General features: G+C 41.4%; 1 protein-coding gene across 1 annotated transcript in view; it reads right to left on the bottom strand.

Annotated features, from left to right (window-relative positions):
• LOC147749046 (integrin beta-7-like) overlaps positions 1-24049 on the bottom strand; it is a 396742-nt gene that overhangs the window by 150366 nt on the left and 222327 nt on the right. Inside the window, exon 7 of the mRNA XM_086929420.1 lies at positions 11082-11304. Within this exon, the coding sequence (XP_086785546.1) occupies positions 11082-11304 (223 nt within the window). The remainder of the gene's footprint in view (positions 1-11081; positions 11305-24049) is intronic.

Raw genomic sequence — 24049 nt, 5'->3', positions numbered from 1 at the left:
GACCACACTATTTTGCAGATGCAGCGGTAATGGAAGCTTTGAAAGTGGAAGTAGGAGAATTCCCTAAAATTAATAGCGGCTCCGCTCCCACGTGGGTCATATGGGATATGCTCAAAGCCTTTATCAGGGGTAAGATTACGAGTTCAATTAGTTACAGAAACAAACATTATAGGCAGGAGTTCGCCCGGCTAGAGGAAGAAATGAAAAATCTAGAGACCGAAATAAAGATTAATATAGCCAATGACAGCAGGACTTTGGCAGAGGAGAAACTGTGTCTAGTGAAAAATCAAATGGAAGAAATTCTCCAAAGCCGGATTAAAAAATATGGGATGCAAAGAAGTTGGCTCACTTTGAGTATGGGGAGGGTGCAGGGAAGTTTTTAGCATGGAAGATCAAGACAGACCAAAATAGAAACCAGAATAATGAAATTAAGGTAGGCCAGTCAGGTACCATGCTGACCAGTAAAATGGAGGTGGAGGAAGCAGTTACAGAGTACTTTCGGGATCTTTACATGGAAGAGGGAAGACCTTCAGAAGAAGAGGTGAAAATCTGGTTACCAGATTCCATCAAACCCCTTGATCTAAGGCAGAAAGATATTCTAAACCAGGATATTAAAGAAGATGAAGTCAGGATGGCCATACAGGCAAATTAGGGAGGTAAAGCAGCAGGACCAGATGGGATACCAGCAGAGCTATATAAAATTTTAGGGGAGAAGTTAACCCCGTTTTTGACAGCAATGATTAAGTAGATTTTAGATCAGGGGATGCAGCATGGGATGAAGCGATAATTACGCTTATTTTGAAGTCAGGCAATGACCCCACTAACTGTGACGTGTATAGACCAAAATCACTTTTGATCATCAACTATCAAATCTTCACAAAAATCCTGGCAAGCAGATTAAGTAAGGTAACCAGAGAGGTGATTCATAAGGACCAGAAGGGGTTCATTAAAGGATGATACATACACAAGTTAACTTACTAGCTCATAGGGGAGATTGATGTGGCAACTGCTTATTCCACCCCCTAGCAGTTATAATGTTAGATACTTCCAAAGCCTTTTTTGCAGAGCAATCCAATGAATATACCGGGACCCCTCAGCAAGAGTTTTAGTGAATGGAAATCTATCTTCTCCTTTTACAATTTCTAGGGGCACAAGGCAGGGGTGTCCCTTATTTTCCCTCTTATTTAATTTTTATATAGAGACCTTTGCACAGAAACCTAAGATGGCAGTTAACATTCCCCCATTTTCCTGGGGGGCTGGATAAAGAAATTGGCTTTATATGCAAATGATCAGGTGATTTTCTACTCGGATTTGGATGCAGCCTTATCACCCACTATACAGATGGCCATAGACTTTTGTAAAACATCTTGTTAATGAGGGGAAAACAGAGATTAATGTTTGGAACCTGAGAAAGGATAACCCGTTGATTAAGAAGTAGATGAGATATCTGGGTATAATAATTGTGGAAGATATAAACAAAATCCCTGAAATAAATCAGGATAGGATATCTCGAGAAATTGGGCTGTTAATGAAGGGTTGGGCACATCTCCCCCTAATGATCTTTGGATTGGTTGATTTGATTAAAATAGTGATACTGCCAAAAATCACTTTTCTATTTAATACAATCCCCCTGCACTTTGAGAAAGCGGCAATAGATAAAGACCTGCAGGGACAAGGAGTTGTCACCGCAGACTTCCCGGTGGAGCGGGGAGTCCGGCAAGGATGTTCAATGGCCCACACACTTTTTTCCCTGTTTATCAACGGAGTAGTGGCTCGCATGCTACCTGCTAACGTGGACGCTCCCTCTTTGGCTGGTATTAAGATACCGATTTTAATGTTTGCAGATGATACCCTGATTTTATCTAAGACTCCTAGCGGCCTACAGCAAGCATTACTTATCTTTGATAATTTGTGTGGGGAGCATGGCTTAGAAGTCAATGTGGTGAAAACTAAGCTAATGGCCTTCAAACCCCATCGAAGTTTCAGATCTAAGCTGAGTATGAATGATCGACCTCTAGAGACAGTCAAAGCTTTTATGTATCTAGGTATTTATGTAACAGATGATATTAGATGGTCCCAGCATATAGATATTGCAATCCTAAGGCATAGACAATTGGCTGGTGCTCTTGGCTCGGAGCACAGAAAATCTAGGACTAAACCGATTAAGCCAGTACTGCAGGTCTACGAGGCCAAGGCCCTCGGCTCTGCACTATATGGTGCCGAGTTGTGGGGCTTTGAGAGGCTTGAGCCATTACCAACATTGGAAAATAAGTTCCTCAGGGCAATCACGGGTCTTCCCAAAAGTACTCCTTTACTCCCACTTAGGTACGACCTGGGTAGAAAGGCTGTAGTTGATTTAGCGAGGCTTCGTCCAATCCTATACTGGAGGATGTTGTGGACCACTCCCGAGCTCCAACATTACGCCGAGGGATTTCAAGCTATAATTAAAGCGGATGTGTTCCATAAAATAGGCTGGCTAAACGTCCTTAGAACTATGCTGGGCGATCTTGGTCTCCAATTCCTCTGGGATGATGAAAGGTGCCCTATTCCCAAGCAAAAAAGCTTTAAAGGAAATATATTGGGAATATGTGGCTACCCGAAATTGGAGAGACACCAAGGTTGGTTCTATGGCTGGAGGCTTTTTAGAAGCTAAATTGTACCCCAGTTTAGAAGTGTATTGGGATACTATAACCTCGCCCAGGGATAGGAAGCTCCTCTTTCAAATTAGAGCTGGTGCTCTCCCCCTTAGGGCTTTAACAGGCAGGTGGGGGGTTCATCCAATAGCAACTGCCCATCCTGTGGAGCACACAAGGAAACAACTGGCCACTTCTTATTTGCTTGTAGAACCTATGTAGAACCCAGGCGCATCTGGTTAACACCAGTGTGCAAAAACCTAGGTACTAACAGAAGTGATGTAGCTTTAAGAATTATTTGCACAAGCACTTTTGTGCCCCTAGTTATAGCTACAGCCAAATATCTTGGATGGGCATGGACCATTAGACAGAGGGTTCTAGGCAGCTGATTGTTTTATTGTTTTCAGGGATTGTCTGTATTTTATTCACTTGTATATTTTATTCACAATTTTTATATATGAATTAATGTCTTCTAAATGTAGTGGTGCTTTTTTATCGATGTTTTTATATCTGTGATTGTATGTGCTTTTATGAGAAAAACTCCAATAAAGCATCTTTGATTTGACTAAAGTCCAGCAGGGCGATAAACGCCTTTATCTGGGCTCATAAGGGGGATCGGATCTCTTGGAAAAAGTTGCGGAGAAGAAGAGAGAAAGGGGGATTATCTCTACCAGACATCCAATATTATGCTTGGGCCTTCCAGATGACAAACTCTAGAATGCAGTTTAATACACAGGATGGTTCAGATGTAGGAATTATGTTTTTGGAAATGATAAAAGAAAGCAAGATGGGCGAAGACAGATTTCTCTTTAAATTTAGGGACCCAAAATACTTTTAGAAAATCTAATTAAAAGTGTTGCAAGCATTAGCTAGAATGTGGCATATTATAAGACGCTGATCCATGCTAGATTATTACTCCTCCTCAGCCCCAATCTGGGAATCTCCAGGGACACCTGAATGTCTCAAAGATAAACTGGTACTATCAATCAGAAATTCTGGGGTACTCGTTGGGGGAGAGAATACTCAAAGCGGACAGCTGATATCGTGGAATGAGTTAAAAGACCTCTTGGGGGGGAAAAACTTCACGTTTTAAATATATTCAATTGAAGAGTTGGGAACAGAGTCGGAAGCTACCCTTGGGTATTAGAAATTACTTGGAAGATTAACTTGCTGGAAAACCCCCAGGAAAGAAAGACGTTTCTTTCTGGTACTGGGAACTGCAAGACACCATGGATGGAGGCTTCACCCTGGCAGATGTGTGGGGAGGATGCTTGCCGAGGGGTGAATTACAATATACGTGGCAAGTATCAATGCACAAATTATATTCCATTGTCAGGCTGCTTTTTTAAATGGAACTACCTCTTTTCACTCCACAGGGCACATATCACTTCTGAGAAGTTGTCAAAGATGGGAAAGGGAAGCCCGACAACATGTGCATAGTGTGGTATTGAAAAAGCGATGGATGTCCATATGTTCCATCAAAGCTCAGAAATCAGGAGATTCTGTTATGAAGTAGAAATGACAGTTTCAGGTATTTTGGGGGTACAATTGAAGGTAAGCCTTTCATTGATCATTATTGGAGTAATGAAAGGAGTGGTAGGAGTTGCTAGAGTCTTGTTGTTGTATGCAATTTTATTGGCTAGAAGAGAAATCTGTCCTAACTGGGTGAGAGAAACCCTGCCTCAACTTTCGGATAGGCTAGAATCCATGTTTTATGTGTCTAAAATGGAATTATTAGGGAAAAGGTCCAAGAAGAAAATATTTTGGGTTATGTTGCACAATTGGGCAGGGGTTAATGGAAAGCAATGGTTATGGAGGAGATAAGTGATGTAAACTTCTGTCCAATGATTACACCTACATAGCTCTCTGTTTCTGCCGCAAAGGCTCCCACATCCTATCGATGCAGCTGCCGTAAATTAGACAATCTGAGAGAGATGTACCAGCAGGGGGAAAATGCCTGGCCTAGATGCCTTTCTTTGGGGTTGGTTCCTCTCTCGCACTTGAAGCTTAAGGTACCGGACATTAGAACCTGAGGTGAATGAGGACAAAAAAAAAAGAATACACCCTTGAGTCCTTATTTACAGAGAATCACAGTTACTCCCCTTACTTTAGTAGATGGAACACTGGAGTATGAACTAGAGAAACTACTAGATTCAAGATACCATTGAGAAAAACTACATCTGTCAGTGTGGAAGGGGTATGATATTTCTGACAACTACTTGGCACCAGCAGTGTTTGTCCATGCACTGGGATTAATAAGGCTATTTAATAAAAGGTTTCCCAACAAACCTAGGAGTATGAGAAGGGGGCCTTTGGAAGAGGGGACTGTCGTTTCAGGCGTCACTCAAGAGTTAGGAATCATAACACATGGAGGAAATGGGGAACTGGGCAATGGAGACTACAATCATTGGGTACAGCAGCTTCTCCAGGGAAGGCTTTAAAATGTACTGCTCCATGCACCAGAGGACAAGTAGGTGACTTCCAGGTCAGAGAAGTCAAAGCCCTATAAAGGGTTGGTGGATGCAGAAGGACAACTTCAGTTGTTTCGACTTTCTCGCTTGATGTGACAGTTTGCACTGTGATTTCATTCCCACACCATCGTTATTTTTCTCCTTTGCTGGTTCATTGGATCTGCCTTTTCCCACGTCCTCTGACTGAATCCCGTATTTATTTTGGACAGATTGTTGTATTTTAGCTCACCTTCTGTTTTTTAATCTTTAAATCTTACTCCAGTGATTTTCTGTTATTTGACTTAGTCAATTAGGGACATGTTTTTGACCTGGTTTGGCGACTATGATTCAGTTTGTTAGTGGCATGGAGTGCTACGCAGCTTCAGTACTTGGGTAAGTGTTCGGGTTTATTTGACAGCGAGATAAAGCAACACTCACCCAGGTTAAGCTGTCTCAAGCACCTTTACAGAGCTTGCCTGTTATAAGAACCCCTTTTAAATGATCTAATACTCTTTTATTTGTAAACACATTTTGTTAGCATTTATAATACACAATAAACAAATGGAGAGAGTAAAGGGAATTAATCCACGTGAGTGGACGGAAAGTACTCCTGGTCCCCTTGGCTAGGTATCTATATAACAAAAATGAGGAGTACCACCATAGGAGGCTCAGAAAGCGATCTTGGTGGGATGGTTTTCTAGTGGAAAAAGAAGAAAGTCCTTCTTTGGTTTAATAAACCCCTCACTCACCGACCTAGTCGGTGACATGCTTCATCATCGGGGTCCACCTTGACAGCCGAGTGCCATCAGGGTGTGCTGCGACACCTGAAATACAGTGGAGCTGGTATATGAATGATGAGTGCAAGAAAAAAGTAAGTGTGTTAAAAATTGTCCTGGTATGACTTGTAGGAGAAATTATTTTATTCTTAAGACTACTGGACAATATTAAAAACGTGTGTGTAGATACAATAATAGGCTGATTATGACCGTGTGTATCTGTAGATAAGTGAAAGGTCTACATGTTTCAAACCGTATTGGAAAATACCGGTTTTTCGTCAGGACCAAAAAAGAGGAAGTGCGTGGTCAGGGCACACTAACGTCCTGCCATACCTACATTCCTTTGTTGACCTGTGAACCAAATCTGTTACAGGGTGAAAATGCTGTACCCCAGGGGGGTTACGCACAAAGTAAAAAAAGACCTGTAGGGGGGAGAAAGAGAATATGTCACAAGAAAACTCGTTACGTGCCTGCAACGTAGTGAAGTGACAAAATCTGCTGTCTCTGTGAACATCCCACACAGAATTAATGCAGACTATTTTAGTGCAGTGTGCTGCTCAATTACATAGAAATATCCTATTGGCGCAATACAGCCATTATGGCTACCTGGTACACCTATCAATAGTTGTGTGCTTTGTGAAAAAGATTCAGAATTTTGTCACTCGCATCCGATAATGATAGGTGCGTGGCTAGGCAACAATCATATCCTTAAAAGTGAAAGGAGGAACGACATGCTATTGATTCTTCTTGATCCAACAGAGACAATACAAAACAAACACAACATACAACACACAGTATGCCCGAATGGGGCTTACTCCTAAATCAGGGTCTTTAGGCTGCACGGGATTAGAGGGAAGGGTGGCCACTGTTGGAAAACATATTCTGCAATGAAAGGGAGGGGTTGCTTAGTTCCGGGTTGACTTACAGAAGGTGCTGTAAAAATTCAAACGAAGAAACGGAAGCAATCGCATTTCATCCAGGGAATTCAATGTTCTACTTACAGTTTTCAAGTGGTACGGTCAAGCGGTATACCTAGTTTTCCCCTCCATGCGCCCGTAGTGAGATCGCATAGTGAAGCGGGTTAAGACTGCCGCCATCGGGGTCGGGGTAGGCGTGGTCTCCTGAACGTGATGACGTCAGGCGCTCCCAGAAGGAGCGGTACGGTAGCCTGTGGTGTTCACAAAGGGGCGTTGCTGTAGTAAAGGAAACGCTACAGCGTTAGGAAAAACAAACAGGCGCGTGGTCAACAAAGGAATGTAGGTATGGCAGGACGTTAGTGTGCCCTGACCACCCACTTCCTCTTTTTTGGTCCTGACGAAAAACCGGTATTTTCCGATACGGTTTGAAACATGTAGACCTTTCACTTATCTACAGATACACACAGTCATAATCAGCCTATTATTGTATCTACACACACGTTTTTAATGGATGTATGACGTTACAACGCGTTATTTTACAACGCAGACCGTTACATCGCAATTTTTACAACGCAGGATCCATTACAATGCATGCCTTTACAACGCATGTCATTACATAGCAGATACTATTACAACGCATGCCATTACAACGTAAGTATAGGTAAGTATATCTTTTTAAAAAAAATGTAATTAAGTTAATTTAATTAATTTAATTTAATTAATTTAATTTTAATAATTTAAGAAAAGTAATTAATTTAATTTAATTTAATTATTGTAATTTAATTAATATTAAAATTGTAATTAATTTAATTTATTTTATTTTATTTAATTAATGTAATTTAATTAGTTTATAAATAGTAAATAATATAATTTAATTTATTACAATAAATTTAATTTAAATAATTTTAAAATAATAATTAATATAATTTAATTTAATTTAATTAATGTAATTTAATTAATTCATAAATTGTAAATAATATAATTTAATTTTATTAATTTAATTAATTTAAAAAATGTAATTAATTTAATTTAATTTAAGTAATGTAATTTAATTAATTTATTAATTGTAAATATTATAATTAATTTAATTTAATTTAAATACATTAATTAATTTAATTTATTTAAAGTCGTGTTTTTAAAAAAAGTGAACCCTAAAAATACCCCTGTACCCCAAAAATCAAACCCAGCCCTAAAACCTAAAAATACCCCTGTACCCCAAAAACCAAACCCAGCCCTGAAACCTAAAAATACCCCAAAAATCAAACCCAGCCCTAAAACCTAAAAATACCCCTGTACCCCAAAAACCAAACCCAGCCCTAAAACCTAAAAATACCCCTGTACCCCAAAAACCAAACCTAGCCCTAAAACCTAAAAATACCCCTGTACCCCAAAAACCAAACCCAGCCCTAAAACCTAAAAATACCCCTGTACCCCAAAAACCAAACCCAGCCCTAAAACCTAAAAATACCCCTGTACCCCAAAAACCAAACCCAGCCCTAAAACCTAAAAATACCCCTGTACCTCAAAAACCAAACCCAGCACTGAACCCTAAAAATACCCAAACACCCCAAAACATATACCTCAGTACCCCAAAACATATACTCCTATACTCATACTTATTTTTTTTAAATTACTTAAATTAATATATTTAATGTATTTTATAAAAATACATAAATAAATATATTTATTTATTTTTAATATTAATTAAATTAATTAAATAATGTTAAATAAAATATAAAATAAAATGATATACTTACCTATACTTACGTTGTAATGGCATGCGTTGTAATAGCATCTGCTAAGTAATGACATGCGTTGTAAAGGCATGCATTGTAATGGATCCTGCGTTGTAAAAGTTGCGATGTACTGGTAGTGCGTTGTAAAAGCTGCGTTGTAACGGGTGTTTCCCGTTTTTAATATTGTCCAGTAGTCTTAAGAATAAAATAATTTCTCCTACAAGTCATACCAGGACAATTTTTAACACACTTACTTTTTTCTTGCACTCATCATTCATATACCAGCTCCACTGTATTTCAGGTGTCGCAGCACACCTTGATGGCACTCGGCTGTCAAGGTGGACCCCGATGATGAAGCATGTCACCGACTAGGTCGGTGAGTGAGGGGTTTATTAAACCAAAGAAGGACTTTCTTCTTTTTCCACTAGAAAACCATCCCACCAAGATCGCTTTTTGAGCCTCCTATGGTGGTACTCCTCTTTTTAGCATTTATAATACGACATGCATTACACTATTAAACTTACCCCCACTACCACCTCCCTTCTTTAAGTCCAGTCCCCATTGCAGTAAGTATACAACACATATTTATTTAGCAAATTTCATTTTTACCCATTTTCTTCCCTAGAATCATCACTCTTTTATAAATATTTAAGGGAATTTAATAAATGCTCCCAAGCACAAACGTTTTGCTCATAATACTATACAATACTGCACTCTCATAACCCGCCCAACGAACCAATTCCCTTTCCAATATGCTACCCTGGGGTGCCCCGACGCCTTCCAGGTCATAGTTATTTCACGTCTTGCAAGTACCAAAGCTAAATCAATAACTCATGTAGTATTTTTTACACTTTGTTGGTCTTGGAAATAGCCGCAGCAGGTAGACTATAGGATTACACTCAATTGATCTCTTTGTTGCTTCATTTATACAGAATACTACTTCCTTTCAGTATTCTACTAATAATGTGCATGTCCTTACCATGTGCAACATTTCTGCATCCTGTTCACCACATCTCATACATGCCACATTTGTCTGATAGATTCAAGCTGTTTTTCCCAGAGTTTGATACGCTCTTTACAAGTAGAAAAAACTTACCATATTAATTCTCACATTTCTAGATACAGTGAATGAATTTACAAGAATTTTAGACTATTCCACCTCTGGTTTTGGATGTGACAAATTCTCCTCCCACTTTTCTCTTAGACCAACAAGAGGCTATCATATCACTTCTTATTGCCTGATAAAGGCACGTCACCACCTTCATACAACCCATCGTGATACACAATATTTGACAAGCACTTTGTACTTGCGGCTCTACTAACCCATACACCAATGGTTGCACAATCTAACGATCACCACTCGATGCAACAAAAATTGCCCTGTCAGGATCTTAAAAGTGGCTAAATACTCCTCAAATGATAATATCATCCTGTCACTATACAAATCTCCTAACATATGCACCCTAAGGTTTGCCCACTCCGCTAAGCCCCACAATCTTCCACCTGGAATGCTTGTGCCTCTGTGACGCTCTGCCCACATGTATCTCAGGAAGCACTTCAGGTCTTCAATCATCCATCCTGCTGGAAATTAGTGTTGTCTCTCTTGCTCTGATCCCACACCCCTGTTCCCCTTTTTAGAACCAGATGTCCCCTACTTTCCTGGAGTGCGATACACAACATAAGACCATCTAGAGCAGGGGTCTCCAACCGGTCCTCGAGGGCTGGATCCATGCCAGATTATCCGGCCCTCCAGGACCGGTTTGGAGACCCCTGATCTAGAGAGAGAAAAGGCGTCATTAGTTAGCTTTCGACCTAAGTTGACGGGGTCGTGACACACTACACAGGATTTTTGTTCTTCAGGAGACAAAAAATACATGTCTGTGTAAAACTATCTCCAGGACCTGCCAGTGATATTTCAGACAAATCCTAAATTATATTTTGCCCGTACATGGCACTAACCTGCAGACGTGGCTTCCTCCATGCCTGAATGAATGTTTGTATTTGGAGTTTGTGGTCGGTTTGTGTTGTGCAATTTCAGAAAACATGTTAAAACCGAGGTCCATTCCAAATGCTATTGCAGAGAAAGGCCTACAATTCACTTTCCACGTATTTAATATCTTTGCCTTAGTGTGTGCTGCTCCATTATACCTGTTTCTGCTTCCTCTGATTTTACTTTACACTACTCATGCTTCCAAACGAAATGGCAAAATTAACTTGAAGGTGGTGTCTAAGGGAGGGGATTTGTAGACTTTATGATGATGGTGTAGCAAGCCGTTTTGTAACACGCACATGGCTGATGCCCTCATTTCAACTTTAATGAAAAATACAATGCTACTCCGAGCTCAGCCACTTGACGGAGTTACTAAGCAGAGCACCAAACTGCAAAACTGTCATCACAGATGGTTAATATGTTTGTTATGAAAAAGGATTGTCCTTGGTCTCCCTTTACCCAAGTGTCCTCTTAACCGTCTCAGATCTTTCTTCTGTTTAACTCAACAGTGTTTCCAATGCTTTTATTTATAAATGCAGTGATTTGTGTCATGTGCTGTGTGGACATTTGAGATCTTACCTGTAGCGTTGACATCTGTTTTCACATCCAGGGCATTTGGTGCACAGTTTCTCGAAGTACCCAGGATCACAGATGCACCGGTTGCACTCACAATGGCCATGCCCACTGCATTCTACCCCGTCTATGCTGCACTCGCTCATGTCCGTGCTACAACCACAGGCGGAACCGGTGTAGTTCGCTGTGCATATGCAGTTCCCGCAGGAGCAGGTGCCTTGACTTTTTCCTGCACACGAGAAAGAGAGAAGTAGAAGACAGTGCATATTTGTTCTCCTGCTGTGAAAACCTAAAGGGATCTATCTGGCATTTTTCTTTATTTGCTGGAAAAACCTCTGCCATATTCATAAGTCTAAGCCATGTAAAGTGAGTATGTGAAATAGTTTGTCACCACTGGCAATGAAGGCCCTCCTGCACTGCTAAATTTCCCACCCAAATACCTATTTCATAATATACCAGTGAGAAGAATATTGAGATCAAGTTAAAATTGTTCAAGAGCTTTTGTGTTGGGCAAAAGGATAATGCAAAGTTATCTCCCATACTTAAGCCTTGCTTTGTTGATTAGTCCCTAAAAGTTCAAAGTAAAGTTGATTTGGACTAAATGGTCCTTAAACATTTAAAATCTTCATAAATACAGCTCCTAAAATGACAGTTCTTAAATAAAAATATCATCATAAAATTCATATAAATAAGATCATTAATCCTTCCCTCGATCCGTGACATGCACCGTATAATATGGTAAAACAGGGTTTTCAGTTCTATTCACATTTAAGGGTTTCTTTAACTTTTTGAATGAACCTCCCCATTGTGCAATATATATCTAAATTTCTCATTTCAATTAAAAGATCTACGGCTTGTACCATATTTTTAATACCATACTTTTAAAAAAAGGTCGTATAGGTCGTAAGATCTCTTTCCGTATATTTAAAACCTTCTGACAATCCAATAAAATATGTAAAATATCACACCTTGTTCCCAGGGTACAGACACATTTTCCCTTGATATCAACCATTGCCCTTTTTACCGCGTTGTTAGCATAGCAAGGGTTAACAGCTATTCTCAGCCTTAGTACTTCTCTTCTTAACCAGCGACAGGGTAATCTATCAATATAAGGGTAGTGTTGTTCATTTTGCCACAAGGTAGCCATACAACATACAGCTATTTTCCCCAAGAGGTAATCTTGGTCTTGGGCTCGAGAGATTTCTTTCCCCAACACCCTAAGTTTCCTTTTGTCAACCTCGATTCATAAAGTCAGGGGGCACAGCTTGAGCATCATCATACTACAAGCTTTGATAATTGTTTCTCTTGAGCCTTTTGCCCACATTAACTCGCTCTTCACTACCTCATTTCTGCACCATTGCAAAATGTGATATTCTTCTGCCATTCCCTGGCGCTACCAGAATCTTAACAGGGCCATGCAAGCCATTATACCTCATGAGGTGGTTCCTGTTTCTAATCTCACTGCCTGGACCATTGAGGATTTAGGCAATGATAATGAGTTTTTCAGGATTTTTCCCTTCTCAGAGTCCTATCAATTTTTACCACTCAGGTATAGCAGTTCCGCTCCCTATAGGAATTGTGGCGGTACCATGGCAGTATAAGCTTTTAAAACTGGTCTATCCGATTTTTCGCCATAGAATTCATTGAAGTTTTTTTTTAGTCAGCTTACCGAAGCTGATGTCCTCAGTTTTAGTGCATCGAGATGGGTATGCCAGTTCAGACTTTCCTGAAACCACATCCTCAGGTACCTATATTCGTCTACCTTTTCCAAGTTTGTGGAGCCCATAAACCAGTTAAACGTTATTTTCCTTCTTCCAAAGCTTAAAATCTTTGTTTTATCCATGTTAACTACACGTTTTTTAAGACTGCAGTATTCTTTAAACCTGTTTAACTTTCTTTGTAGACCGATCTCTGTTCAAACTATTATTACCAGATCGTCCGCATATAATAAACATGAAATATGCTTCCCATCTAGCTTTGGGCTAGCCCCCCTTTCATTGCCTAAGACTGAAGGAAGTTCTGCAATAAATAAGGAAAAGAGTACGGGGGCCAATACACACCACTGTCTCAGCCCTTTTCCAATTTGGACTTTCTGAGATAGGCTCCACTCTATATCCAAAATTATCTGCGCCCAATTATAAGTGTGTAGTGCTTGTATTAGCCTTAGCAGATCCCTTGGGATGTTATATCCAATCAGCGTCTCCCACAGCATCTCACGGTCCACTTGATCGAATACTGCACGGAAGTCCACGAAGCAGCAGAACAACCTTCCTCTCTGCTCGATAGACTGCCACACAATGGACCAGAGCCCAAAACAGTGGTCGACAGTTGAGTGCCCCTTCTTAAACCCCCGCTGTTCCGGGCGCACAACCTGATTTACTTCTGCCCAGTCTTTAAGTCTTTCCAAGATTACTTTGGCCATTAGCTTTCCTGTTATATCTAAAAGATTAATTAATCTGTAGTTCTTCTGGGCTTTTGCGTCTCCATTTTTGTGGATAGGTCTTATGATTGCTCCTCTCCAGTTTTCAGGTATAATGCCTGTATTAAGTATCCCCAGGAAAATTTTTGAGAAGAAGTCAGCCCACCACCCTGGCCTATTTTTTATAATCACTGCAGGGAGATTATTTGGGCCAGCAGCCTGAGTCAAGGTTAAGTTAGATATACAATTTTTTATATTACTGGGGGTAAAGTGTTTCTTAATTTCCTCCCTCACTCCTGGCCATAATATAGAACTCATTCTCTCTGTTACTGGCCAATCGCCCCAGATATCTTATCCAGTCATCTTCTGGTACCACGCAATTCAAGGACCCGGGTGACTTACCTGAGCTTTCTTGGACCAATTTCCAATAGCCTTTCAAATATTTGGATTCTATTGCAACTAACAATTTTGCCCAGCAGCTCTCTTTGTAGGTTCTTTTTTTATTTCTTATAGTCATTTTATATTTTATCCTTAATTTCTGGAGGTTGTGGGAGGATTCTACATTATACTTTACCCTTAAACTTCTATCCCTGTGTCTAATACTTGCTTTTAATTTACGACATTCTTCATCAAACCAAGTTCTCTCTTTTCTTTGGGTTCTGCTTAACCTACCATCTCCGGGTTTTTATTGGTTTGATTTTCACCCTTAGGCATTCCACCAATTGTGTGATTGTATTTTCAAACCAGGCATTATCATTCATATTCAGAATATTTTCTAGTAAATGGGTCTGCTGTACAGCAGCTAATTTTTCAATATATTCCTCCAAAATATGGGTTGTGAGCCAAGTAGGGTTGTCAACATGGACCTGAAGTGCTATATCACTTTGTTTTTTTCTTACTCCATATATTTTAATCCTCAGGGGGTAATGGTCACTTCCTTCCACACTTACCACCTCAAAGTGCTTAATTAATTCAAAATTCCAAGCATATATAAACACATAATCGATTGGGCAGGGGGGCTGGCCTATCTTAAAAGTATGCTTTGCTGGACCCATTGAGCCCAAAGCATGTCCTAGAGCCATATCTTGTGTCGAGATATACCCCCCGGAAATATGGCATCCTTTATCTTATAGGAAATCAATAATTCTTTACACCATGTATCAGTCCTTCAGGGGTCTAATTTGTGATTGAAGTCACTCCGCACAAAAAGAACATCATTCCGGTAATTTTCGGTCAGGGTTGACATATCTTCTTTTAGTTTTTCCAATTCTGCCTTATGTTCATTCCCTTTCCCCTTCTGCATATATACATTTACAATGACCATGCCTTCGTATCATGGGTCAGGATTTAACAACAATTTAAAACATATTGCCCATTTACATTTAACTTCCAAAAGTTCTACCTTACTGGCAATTTTTGTAGAGATCAACGTCATTTGCCCCCCTGAAGGTCTGCCAAAATTATCCTTTCTTGCTACTTTCGTCTGCTGAACAAACCCTTCGATTGCTAGGGTTTCGTCGCCCAGCCAGGTCTCCTGGAAACACACAATCTTGATGTTGTCAATAGCATCTTTAAAGCTTTTCTGATTCGATATTCTATTATAACCATATGTTCCAGGATAATATGGCCAGGCTGTGCGACAACCCTAACTCCTAATCGATCTCACTTAGACACCCATCTTCCTCATACGCTGGGGAAGCTAGGGCTCTGAATCTATTTCCAGCTAGTATACCTTCTCCAACTCTCTCTGTTTACTTGCATCTTAAGGTAATTTCAAGATCTTCCTTATTATCCCAGCAGGTGTACATCATCCTTACCTGCCTTGAACCCAGCCCAGCGTGATTCGTAGGGAATGGCCTCTCGTGCTTGTTATGCTGTACAGGGCCGGACTGGGAACCAGAACCGGCCCTGGCAAAGTGCTCGGCCAGCCCCCCTCCCCCCCCCCCTCCGGGAGGAGAGGGGAGGGGGGAGAGGTGCGACCGGGCGGTAGTAACAGGGCCGGTTTTCGGCCGTTTTTGTTACAGGGCCGTTTTTGCAGCATAACGGCCCTGTAACAAAAACGGCCCCAGAGGCCCAAAACCGGCCCCCAACCATGCGGCCCACCGGGGAATTGCCCGGTGCCCTCAACGGCCAGTCCGGGCCTGATGCTCTAGTATTTCTACCCTTTTTACTAATCTAATTTCTTCCTTATGTAACTCGTGTTCTGCATTTACTAATACTGACTTTACAAACCCTGAGTAAAGGAGAACCTTGCTTACTTCATTGCCTTTATTATTTAACAAGAAGCCTACTTCTCTGATATCCTCTGTGCCAATAGTACATAGGCTTTCACATTTAGTTTGGGAGAAGAGCAATTGTGATCGATTTAGTGGATTCAATGTCCTCATTTTTTTCCCGCCTTTGCTCAGACCTTTCGGCTCAAGGAATACCCACAGGTCCTGACTATCTTTTAATACTAACTCTTGTGGACCACCCTTTTGGTTCGTCCTCCCTTCATTCTTGAAGTTCTAATTCCTTGCCTTTCTCCACTTGTCCTCTATATCTTCTAAATCCTACTTGCATACTCTTCTCCATCCTTCTTTCCTTGTCACCCTCTTCTATGTCCAACCAGGATTTTGTAGTACTATTTTTTCTACTCCTAGAATTTCCTGAACCTTTTTTTCTCCTCACTCTTTCTTCTAGGTTACTAATGGCTATTCCTTTGTCTGGGATGTTTTTCTTTTTTGGGGCAGGTATAATGTTCTTCCAGGATTTTCTAGTACTATTTTTTCTACTCCTAGAATTTCCTGAACCTTTTTTTCTCCTCACTCTTTCTGCTAGGTTACTAATGGCTATTCCTTTGTCTGGGATGTTTTTCTTTTTTGGGGCAGGTATAATGTACTTTGTTACGCTCTTATGCTCTTTTATTACTACTTCCCTCCATATGCCCAGTTGCTTTGAGGTTTGGCCCTTACTAGGGATTTTCTTCCACCTCCTAGGGCGAGGTATACTCTGCTTGGGGCTCCTCCTTTCCCCCGTTTCTTTATGATCATTGGGTACCGTGATATAAATACACTGGGCTCCTCCTTCTGCGTTGGAGTATCCCTCATCACACCTTCCTTCTGAGTCACTACCCCCTCTTAATGATCCCCACAAACTGGTCTAACTATGGAGGGCATAAGGTCTTTCATTTGTTTCAACTCCCCTACCATAGTTTTAAACTGTTCCCCTTGAGTCTTTACAATTTCATTATGCATTACTGATACCTCTGACAGGCATTGCAATTTTTTTTGTAGGATTAACTTCACATCCAGCATTGAGGCACTTGAGGTTCCTGTAACCTCCAGGCTAAGCCTAGAAGGTCCCGAAATATCATTTCCTATGTCCTGGGAAATTTCCGTTCCTTCCTTCTCATCCTGATGGTCCTTTGTGTGATTATTATGCCCTTTACTCGTCATCTATGTCTTACTCTTCAGTGCATTTGCTTTACCAAGTGCCATTACCTTTTAGGATCTCTTTCTCTTTCCTTTATTGCAGATATCCACCCTCTGTTTCCTTATTCTTGCTTTTGGATTTAGAGCAACGTTCTTCTGATGCCCTTTTATGGCCTGGATTTCCTCTCCTCAACCTCGGCTTTTTCCCTTAATACTATTAGTCCATCCGCCGCTGCCCTCCTTCCCTGTGATTACCTCTGTTCCGCGGCTGTACGCTATCTGCTCTGCTGCTCTCCCAGGTCCAGCCCTGAGTTCGGCTGATCCTGTGCTTGTGCCCGTGTTCATGTTTTTGCCACCTCAGAGCCCGAGGACTCCGGGCATGGTCTCAGCAATGAGGGCCGTCGGAACCCCGATATTGCAGCTGATGCACCGTGTCTCATCGGCATTCCGCGCTCTGCCGCGATCAGATGTCACATCACATTGCGTTGCGTTGCATCGTGTTGCAGCGCACAGAGAGAGCGCGCGAGTGAGCGTAGCCAGAAACAGAGGAGCTGCCTAGATGCAACTTCCAATCACACATCAGGAGTACATTTGAAGTGTAGCCCTTCGGGGTCTTGTTATTTATTAAGACCCAGTGACATACCACATTTTCACCAGTATGTGTAGATGGATTCTTAATTGGAAAACTAGCAGATCAGGGCTTTGCACCAGAACAAGTTAGACAGATACTTCCACTAGTCCAAATACTCATCAAACAATTACAATCCATTCTTTGATACTTCAAGGAGTCTGAGGCTTGTTTTCAGTATGTGTACCTTGGCTTGGAAATCTAGCTGTTCTGGCCTCTTGCATTCATATAATCTCTCTTTACAGTGAAAGGATGAGCGATACTTGGATTCACCTCTGTCACAAGGATAATTCCCAAACTCTATTTTTACACAGTTCCAATTCCTTCCAGCCATCTTGCAGTACTCATAGAGGTATCTTATATCCAGACTTCTCAAGTGGAAGTTCCTTTCTAGACAGCTTCCTGGACTGAAATGATTCTTCTAGTTCTTTGAAGAAGGAAATCATAGAGTCATACAGACAAAACCACTCCCATGTATTTGATCAAGAAACAAACCTGTTATCCAGAAGAGCGGCTGGGTTAATGACTTCTGTTTGAAATTGGGTTACTGGTTGACTGGGGTGTGAGCCCTGATCAAGAAGTAACAACAATCCTTGTCAGGGTAAGACACAATAAACATCAAATTAACCTGTGCTCAACACCCGGAGGCTTGGCACAGAGCAGTCGCCAGGCGTAATTATGAGGCAATGTGTGAAGTATTTGTGAACACTTCAAACAGTAATTCTGTGAAAATAACACACAAAAGATCCTGTACCAGGTTAAAAAATAGAGCAAAATTAATAAATACAACAAGACCAGAACCACAAAAATCCAATCAGAAGAACAAGAGTTATGACATTTAAAGAAATAAAGTGTAAAATAGCGGCCTATAAGCACAATGTGGCAACTGCAGCTATCTGGTTGTGCTCAACCGGGTCAAGGACAATAGTTCAGGCCGATAGGCAATAGAGCGCAAGTCAGATACAGTCATCAAGTTAGGCCTGCTAAAGAATTACCTTATCATGTTCATGCCAGAAGTTACGTTCGTGTTGCAGAGGGCAGCTAGGAGCAAGGAAAGCGCCACAGGAGGCTGTTGGCGAAGCGCAGGGAACTGGCCTTGCGTTACGAGAGGGGTTTGCTGGAGGTTCACGGTAGAGGGCCCCACACGCAGTTGATGCTGCAGTGCGAAGAGTCGGGCTGATCGATATTTGCACTGATTTGCGTTGTGAGCAGCAAGGTCTTGGTGCAAACAGGCACGTTTGTGAAGAGCCTAAAAGCTCAATTCCCGCACTTGTGATCCACATCAAGGGCCCAGGACCTGAAAGGCACCTCTTGGGAGAGTCAGGAACTCACTGCAGCTTGGTCAAGATGTTGGAGAGTCTTTTCTGTCCTTGAGGCTCAGATCAGGAGGCCAGCAGACTAGCCTTTGGTGTCACTCAGGGGTCCTGGGTTCAAAATGAAGTTGCAGGTCAAGTCCTTCCTCCCAGGCAAGGAGGCAGCAGGTCAGCACAGCAGGGCAGCAAGGCAGCAGCCATTTAGAGAAGCAGCCCAGCAGAGTGGCAGTCCTTGTAGCAGCAGTCCAGAAGTGTACTGAAGTGGTACTGTCTGAGGTCAAGTATTTATAGACAACTGTGCCTTTGAAGTGAGGAGAAGTTTTTAGAGGCAGGCCTCTGAAGTGCACAGATTCCCTGCCTTCCTGGCCCTGACTCCAGACTAACTACAGGTGGGTTTGCAGCCCTTTGTGTGGAGGCAGGACACAGCCTATTCAAGTGTTAATAGGGTTGTGTCCAGGTCCTCCCTCCCACCCTGCCAGTGATGTCCCATCCAGTCACACATAAGCTCCCCATTGTGTGTGGCTGTCTAGGAGGAATCCACAAAGCCCAACTGACTGTTAGCTACACCCACTCATGTGACTCAGAGACAGTCTGGGCTGCAGGTACCAAATGGCAAGAAAATGCCAGCTTTCTAAAAGTGGCAATTTCAGAATTACAATTTAAAATCAGACTTTACTATAAGTTAGGGTTTTAAATTGGGATTCCAGAGACACCAAACATGAAGGGGTTCCTGTTACCATTTGGAAATTAAACTTAAACATTTAATAAGGTAACTCTATTGTTATCTTATGGGAGAAGTAGACCTTGCAGTAGTCAAAAACTAATTTAAGAGTTTTTCATTACCAGGACATATAAAACTTAAAAGTACATGTCCTGTTTTTTAAATACATTGCACCCTGCTCTCTGGCCTGTCCAGGGTCTACCCTAGGGAGGACTTATATGTATTAAAAAGAAAGGTTTGGGCCTGGCAAAAGGTTTACTTTGCCAGGTTGTAATAGCAATTTAAAAACTACAAACACAGGCTGCATTGGCAGGCCTGAGACATGTTTTCAAGGGGTACTTAATTGGGTGGCAAAATCAGTGCTGCAGTCCCACCAGTAGCATTTATTTACAGACTCTGAGCACATGCAGTAGGAACTTTTAAGTAAATTAAATATTACAATTAGGTATAATCCAATGTTACCATGTTTTAAGGAGGGAGCACAAGCACTTTAGCACTAGTTAGCAGTGGTAAAGTGCACAGAGTCCTAAGGCAGCAAAAACAAGGGCAGCAAAAACAGGAGGACTGAAGGCCAAAAGTTAGGGGGAAACCATGCCAAGGATGCCAATTCTAGCAACTTCTTTCTTGCCACCATCCATTGTTTGATATTGAACAAGATAGAGGATGATTACTTTGGTAGACTGGTCGTTTCACAAATGTTTCTTTTTGTTATAGATCTCACTTCATTAACGTAACCTGCATTCTTTAATATCATCTAATTGCATCAAATTATTCTCAACTACTTGGAGTGGGAGGACATCCAAAACATCCATGTTTCTGCACCGTACAGTGAGGCAGCCACTGCCCTTTGCTTACATAGTTGTAAAATAACACTGAAACGTCTGGCACTAGCCTTATGTCTAAACTTTAAAACTGATTCAGCCAATTGTCTCAAAACTAGCGAGCCGTCTGTATTTGACTGCCCCATCGCAAATTCTCTGTAAATCGAGTTCCCAAATCGTCAAACTGCTTAACAGTACCCAGGGGTGTACCTTCAACCGAAGGCTTTCGCTTAAAACAGGGGGAGGCCTAAATACCATGCCCTTTGTTTTGCTGCCATTTATGGTTAGCGACTTCTTGTCACAATACTTCAGAAAGCGTGTTAGTAGCCCATGGGTGGAATTTTCTGCTCGTGCCATCAAAACCGCTTCATCCGCGTATAATAATATTGGCACCCGCTTCCTGGCTACAGTTGGAATATCTATGGGATCTTCCATCAAATAGTCAACTGCATCATTTAAAAAGGGCTAAATAGAAAGGGAGCCAATACACACCCTTGTTGGACACCTTTTTCGACCGGGAAGGGTACAGTACACTCCCCGCCTGGCCCATACCGTACTTTGGCTGTGTTACTAGTATGTAGTATGTAGGACCTGTATGGCCATTACTAGCGAGGGGTCAACACCCAGTTCCATCAGTGTTCTCCACAGCTTCTCTCTGTCGACTAAATCAAAAGCTGCTTTCAAGTCCACAAATATTAGGTACAGTGATGACTTCCTCACAACCGTAAACTTATAGGAGATCATATATAATGGGATAATTACCCCGCTGTGCTGGGTGTTCCATTGAGCGGGCGTGGCCATGATGAGCTCAGCTCGTCATCAGCACAGCGCCACCGTGCTGCATGATGAGCCGAGCTCATCATCAGCACCGCGGCTCCATGCGCGGCCCCCCTCCCCCGCGCAGCGGGGGAATTAGCCCCGCTGCGATGGGGTTAATGGCCCTGGATTGCCCAGTAGTACGCAAAGTAGTAGACTTGTGTGACAAACTCTTCCATACTCAATCAGAGTCCCATCTAGGATGATTTCCAGACATAGTTGCCATTGTCCAGTCATTGTGGTCAATGTATTGATGCTTGCCTAACTTATTGCGGTTCCTATATTTGGAGAAAACGGAAAGGTTTTTTCCTTATTTATGTAATCTAGGATAAAGTAGTCATGCTCATAAATGATACTGCTTTTAAATAAAGCAGTTTTTTAAAATGCAGCCCAGATTCCTTAAAGAAAAAACAGGATGCATTTGAAAAATAAAAATGAAACTTTTCAGTTTAATTATTTAAGGGCAGGCAGTGGTCCCTAGGACCACTGCCTGTCCTTAAAAAATATTTGCACATCCATTCCCAAAGGGGAAGGGGTCCCCCTTCCAGTTTGCGAGTGGCTTACCGCAAGTGTTTAGCGACCGCAATGTAGATTTTCCACAGCCTCAGTCGGCGAAATTCTGGATCTTATTAAAGACACGGAGGCTAATATTATGCAATAAATTCTTTATTGCTACCACTCAGCGGCATGTAAAAAGCTTCTAGAATAGAGAATATAGAACTTTGAACAACATTCCAATACAATAAAACCCCCCAGCAACCAGTTCTCTTCTTTCTTTTTTGGTCTGCAAAATGAACTTTTTTCGAAAACATAAAGTCTTTATTCAGCCAATTTTTTTATGAAAAAGTACTTCTTGCTCCGTTAACCTTATTGAAGAGAAGATGAAAAATCCAAGATGCTCCATTCAGTTTAGGCTTGATCTGTTTTGACAAGAAACAGATAACATCAGGGTTGGGATCACAATGGGAGGGATAATATTACCCTCAGTGTCTTTAATAAAATCCAGATTTTCAGCCCACCGAGGCTGTGGACAATCTACATCTTATGTCAAGACCCAGAGGCTGGAGACTCGGAGGCCAATATTATGCAAATTCAAAGCATAATAACTAAGCATCTTGCAGACCTATCAATAGGTTTGAAATAAAAACGTATAAACTGAGAATCAGTGGACCAATCAGCACAACGTAGGATGACTTGCAGGCTACCACCCATGACACATGCTTTAGAAGCAGCTGCACCTCAAACTGAGTGCGCACCAAACATACTTATATCTATACCTGATTTCTTCATCTATTCTTTCACCCATCTCGCCAGAGTGGGGGAGGAAATTACCTTATAGGGGTGTCTAAAAGAAATGATTAATTGTACCTCCCCAGGAGTTCTTAACAACCTTGTTCTTTGCTCATATTCCTTTACACAACGCACCACACAAAGCTATTCCTTTTATCTAAATAGGGGTACAATAACGTAGAAGAATTAGTTTTCGTTCTTTGTTTAATATCGAAACAGATACTTCGAGGAGTAAAATACCTACTAGTGATCTCAAAAGCATGAACATCTGAGACTCTGCGGAAGGAAAGGAGGCACAGCAGCATAGTTAATTTGAAGGACACATTTTTTAAATATAATCCCACATTATTATTCCAAGATTCTAAAAATACAAGAACGGGTGAAACATCCCAGAGAGATGAATACCTAGTACCTGGGATTTTAGCCAATCTGATGCTTCTTAACAATTTTCTCACCATAATATCTTGACCAATTGTAATGCCTTTCACCAGAACGTGCCCGCTGAAATAGCTGATCTGTATAAATGTACTGATCTGTTTGCTAAACCCTTTGAAAACAAATCAGTTAAGAAATACAACACCTGAACTACATCTGCTGATAGAGGATCCTGTTCCCTTTCCACACACCAACCATTCCATTTATTCCAGGCTGATCTGTAGGCCTTCCTAGTTCCAGGTGCCCCGGATTCCTCCATGAGTTTTGAAGCCTCTGATGAAAGTCCAGGATTTCTCCAGATTCTCCTGAAAGTCTCCAAGCCACAAGTTGGAGCTGACCTGTCTCTACGAGACCATGTATCCCTCCTTGTGTGCCCAAAGGATTCCCTGAAACATGGGAAGAAGTACTGGGAAATCCACAATCAACTCTAACAACATAGGGTACCATGCTTGTGAACTCCAAAAAAGGGTGATCACCACTCCCATCTCCCTCCATTTGCGAATCATCCCTGTATCCAGTTGAGCATTAATTCTGTTTGAAAAAAGTTCTACCTGAAATGGGCCCCATAGAGGGTTCAATTTCAAGAATACGGTCCAGTCGATGAAATGGTAAAAATTCTGAGTATACCAATCTACTACTGAATTGGTCTTGCCTGGGAGGTGTTCTGCCTGAACAAAAATGTTTCCTTCCATGCAGTACTCCCAAAACACTTTTGCTAAGTCTGCAAGACCCTTTGAGCATGGATCTCCCAACATGTTAACATACCTTATGGCAGAAACATTGTCCATCCTCAAAACTACAGAGCATCTGGAAGTCTGATGCCCAAAGCATTTTATTGCAAAAGAGCCTGCTAACAACTCTAAACAATTTATATGAATCTTCTTTTCCTGCTGTGTCCATCTTCTGCCAGATTTCTGCATACCACAGCTTGCACCCCAACCTTCCAAACTTGCGTCTGCTTCCACAATCAGATCTGCATTCATTCACCAAAAATAGCCCGCCCCATTCCAGGCTTCCATATTTCTCAACCACCAAGTCAATTCTTGTTTTGCTTCCAGGTATAACCATACATTCTCTGAATATTTTAAACCATTCCTTAAATGAAAAGCCTTTAGTCT

This window comes from Lissotriton vulgaris, chromosome 1_1 (assembly GCF_964263255.1).
Source record: "Lissotriton vulgaris chromosome 1_1, aLisVul1.2, whole genome shotgun sequence".
NCBI lineage: Eukaryota > Metazoa > Chordata > Amphibia > Caudata > Salamandridae > Lissotriton > Lissotriton vulgaris.
This window is presented reverse-complemented; position numbering and strand designations above follow the sequence as displayed.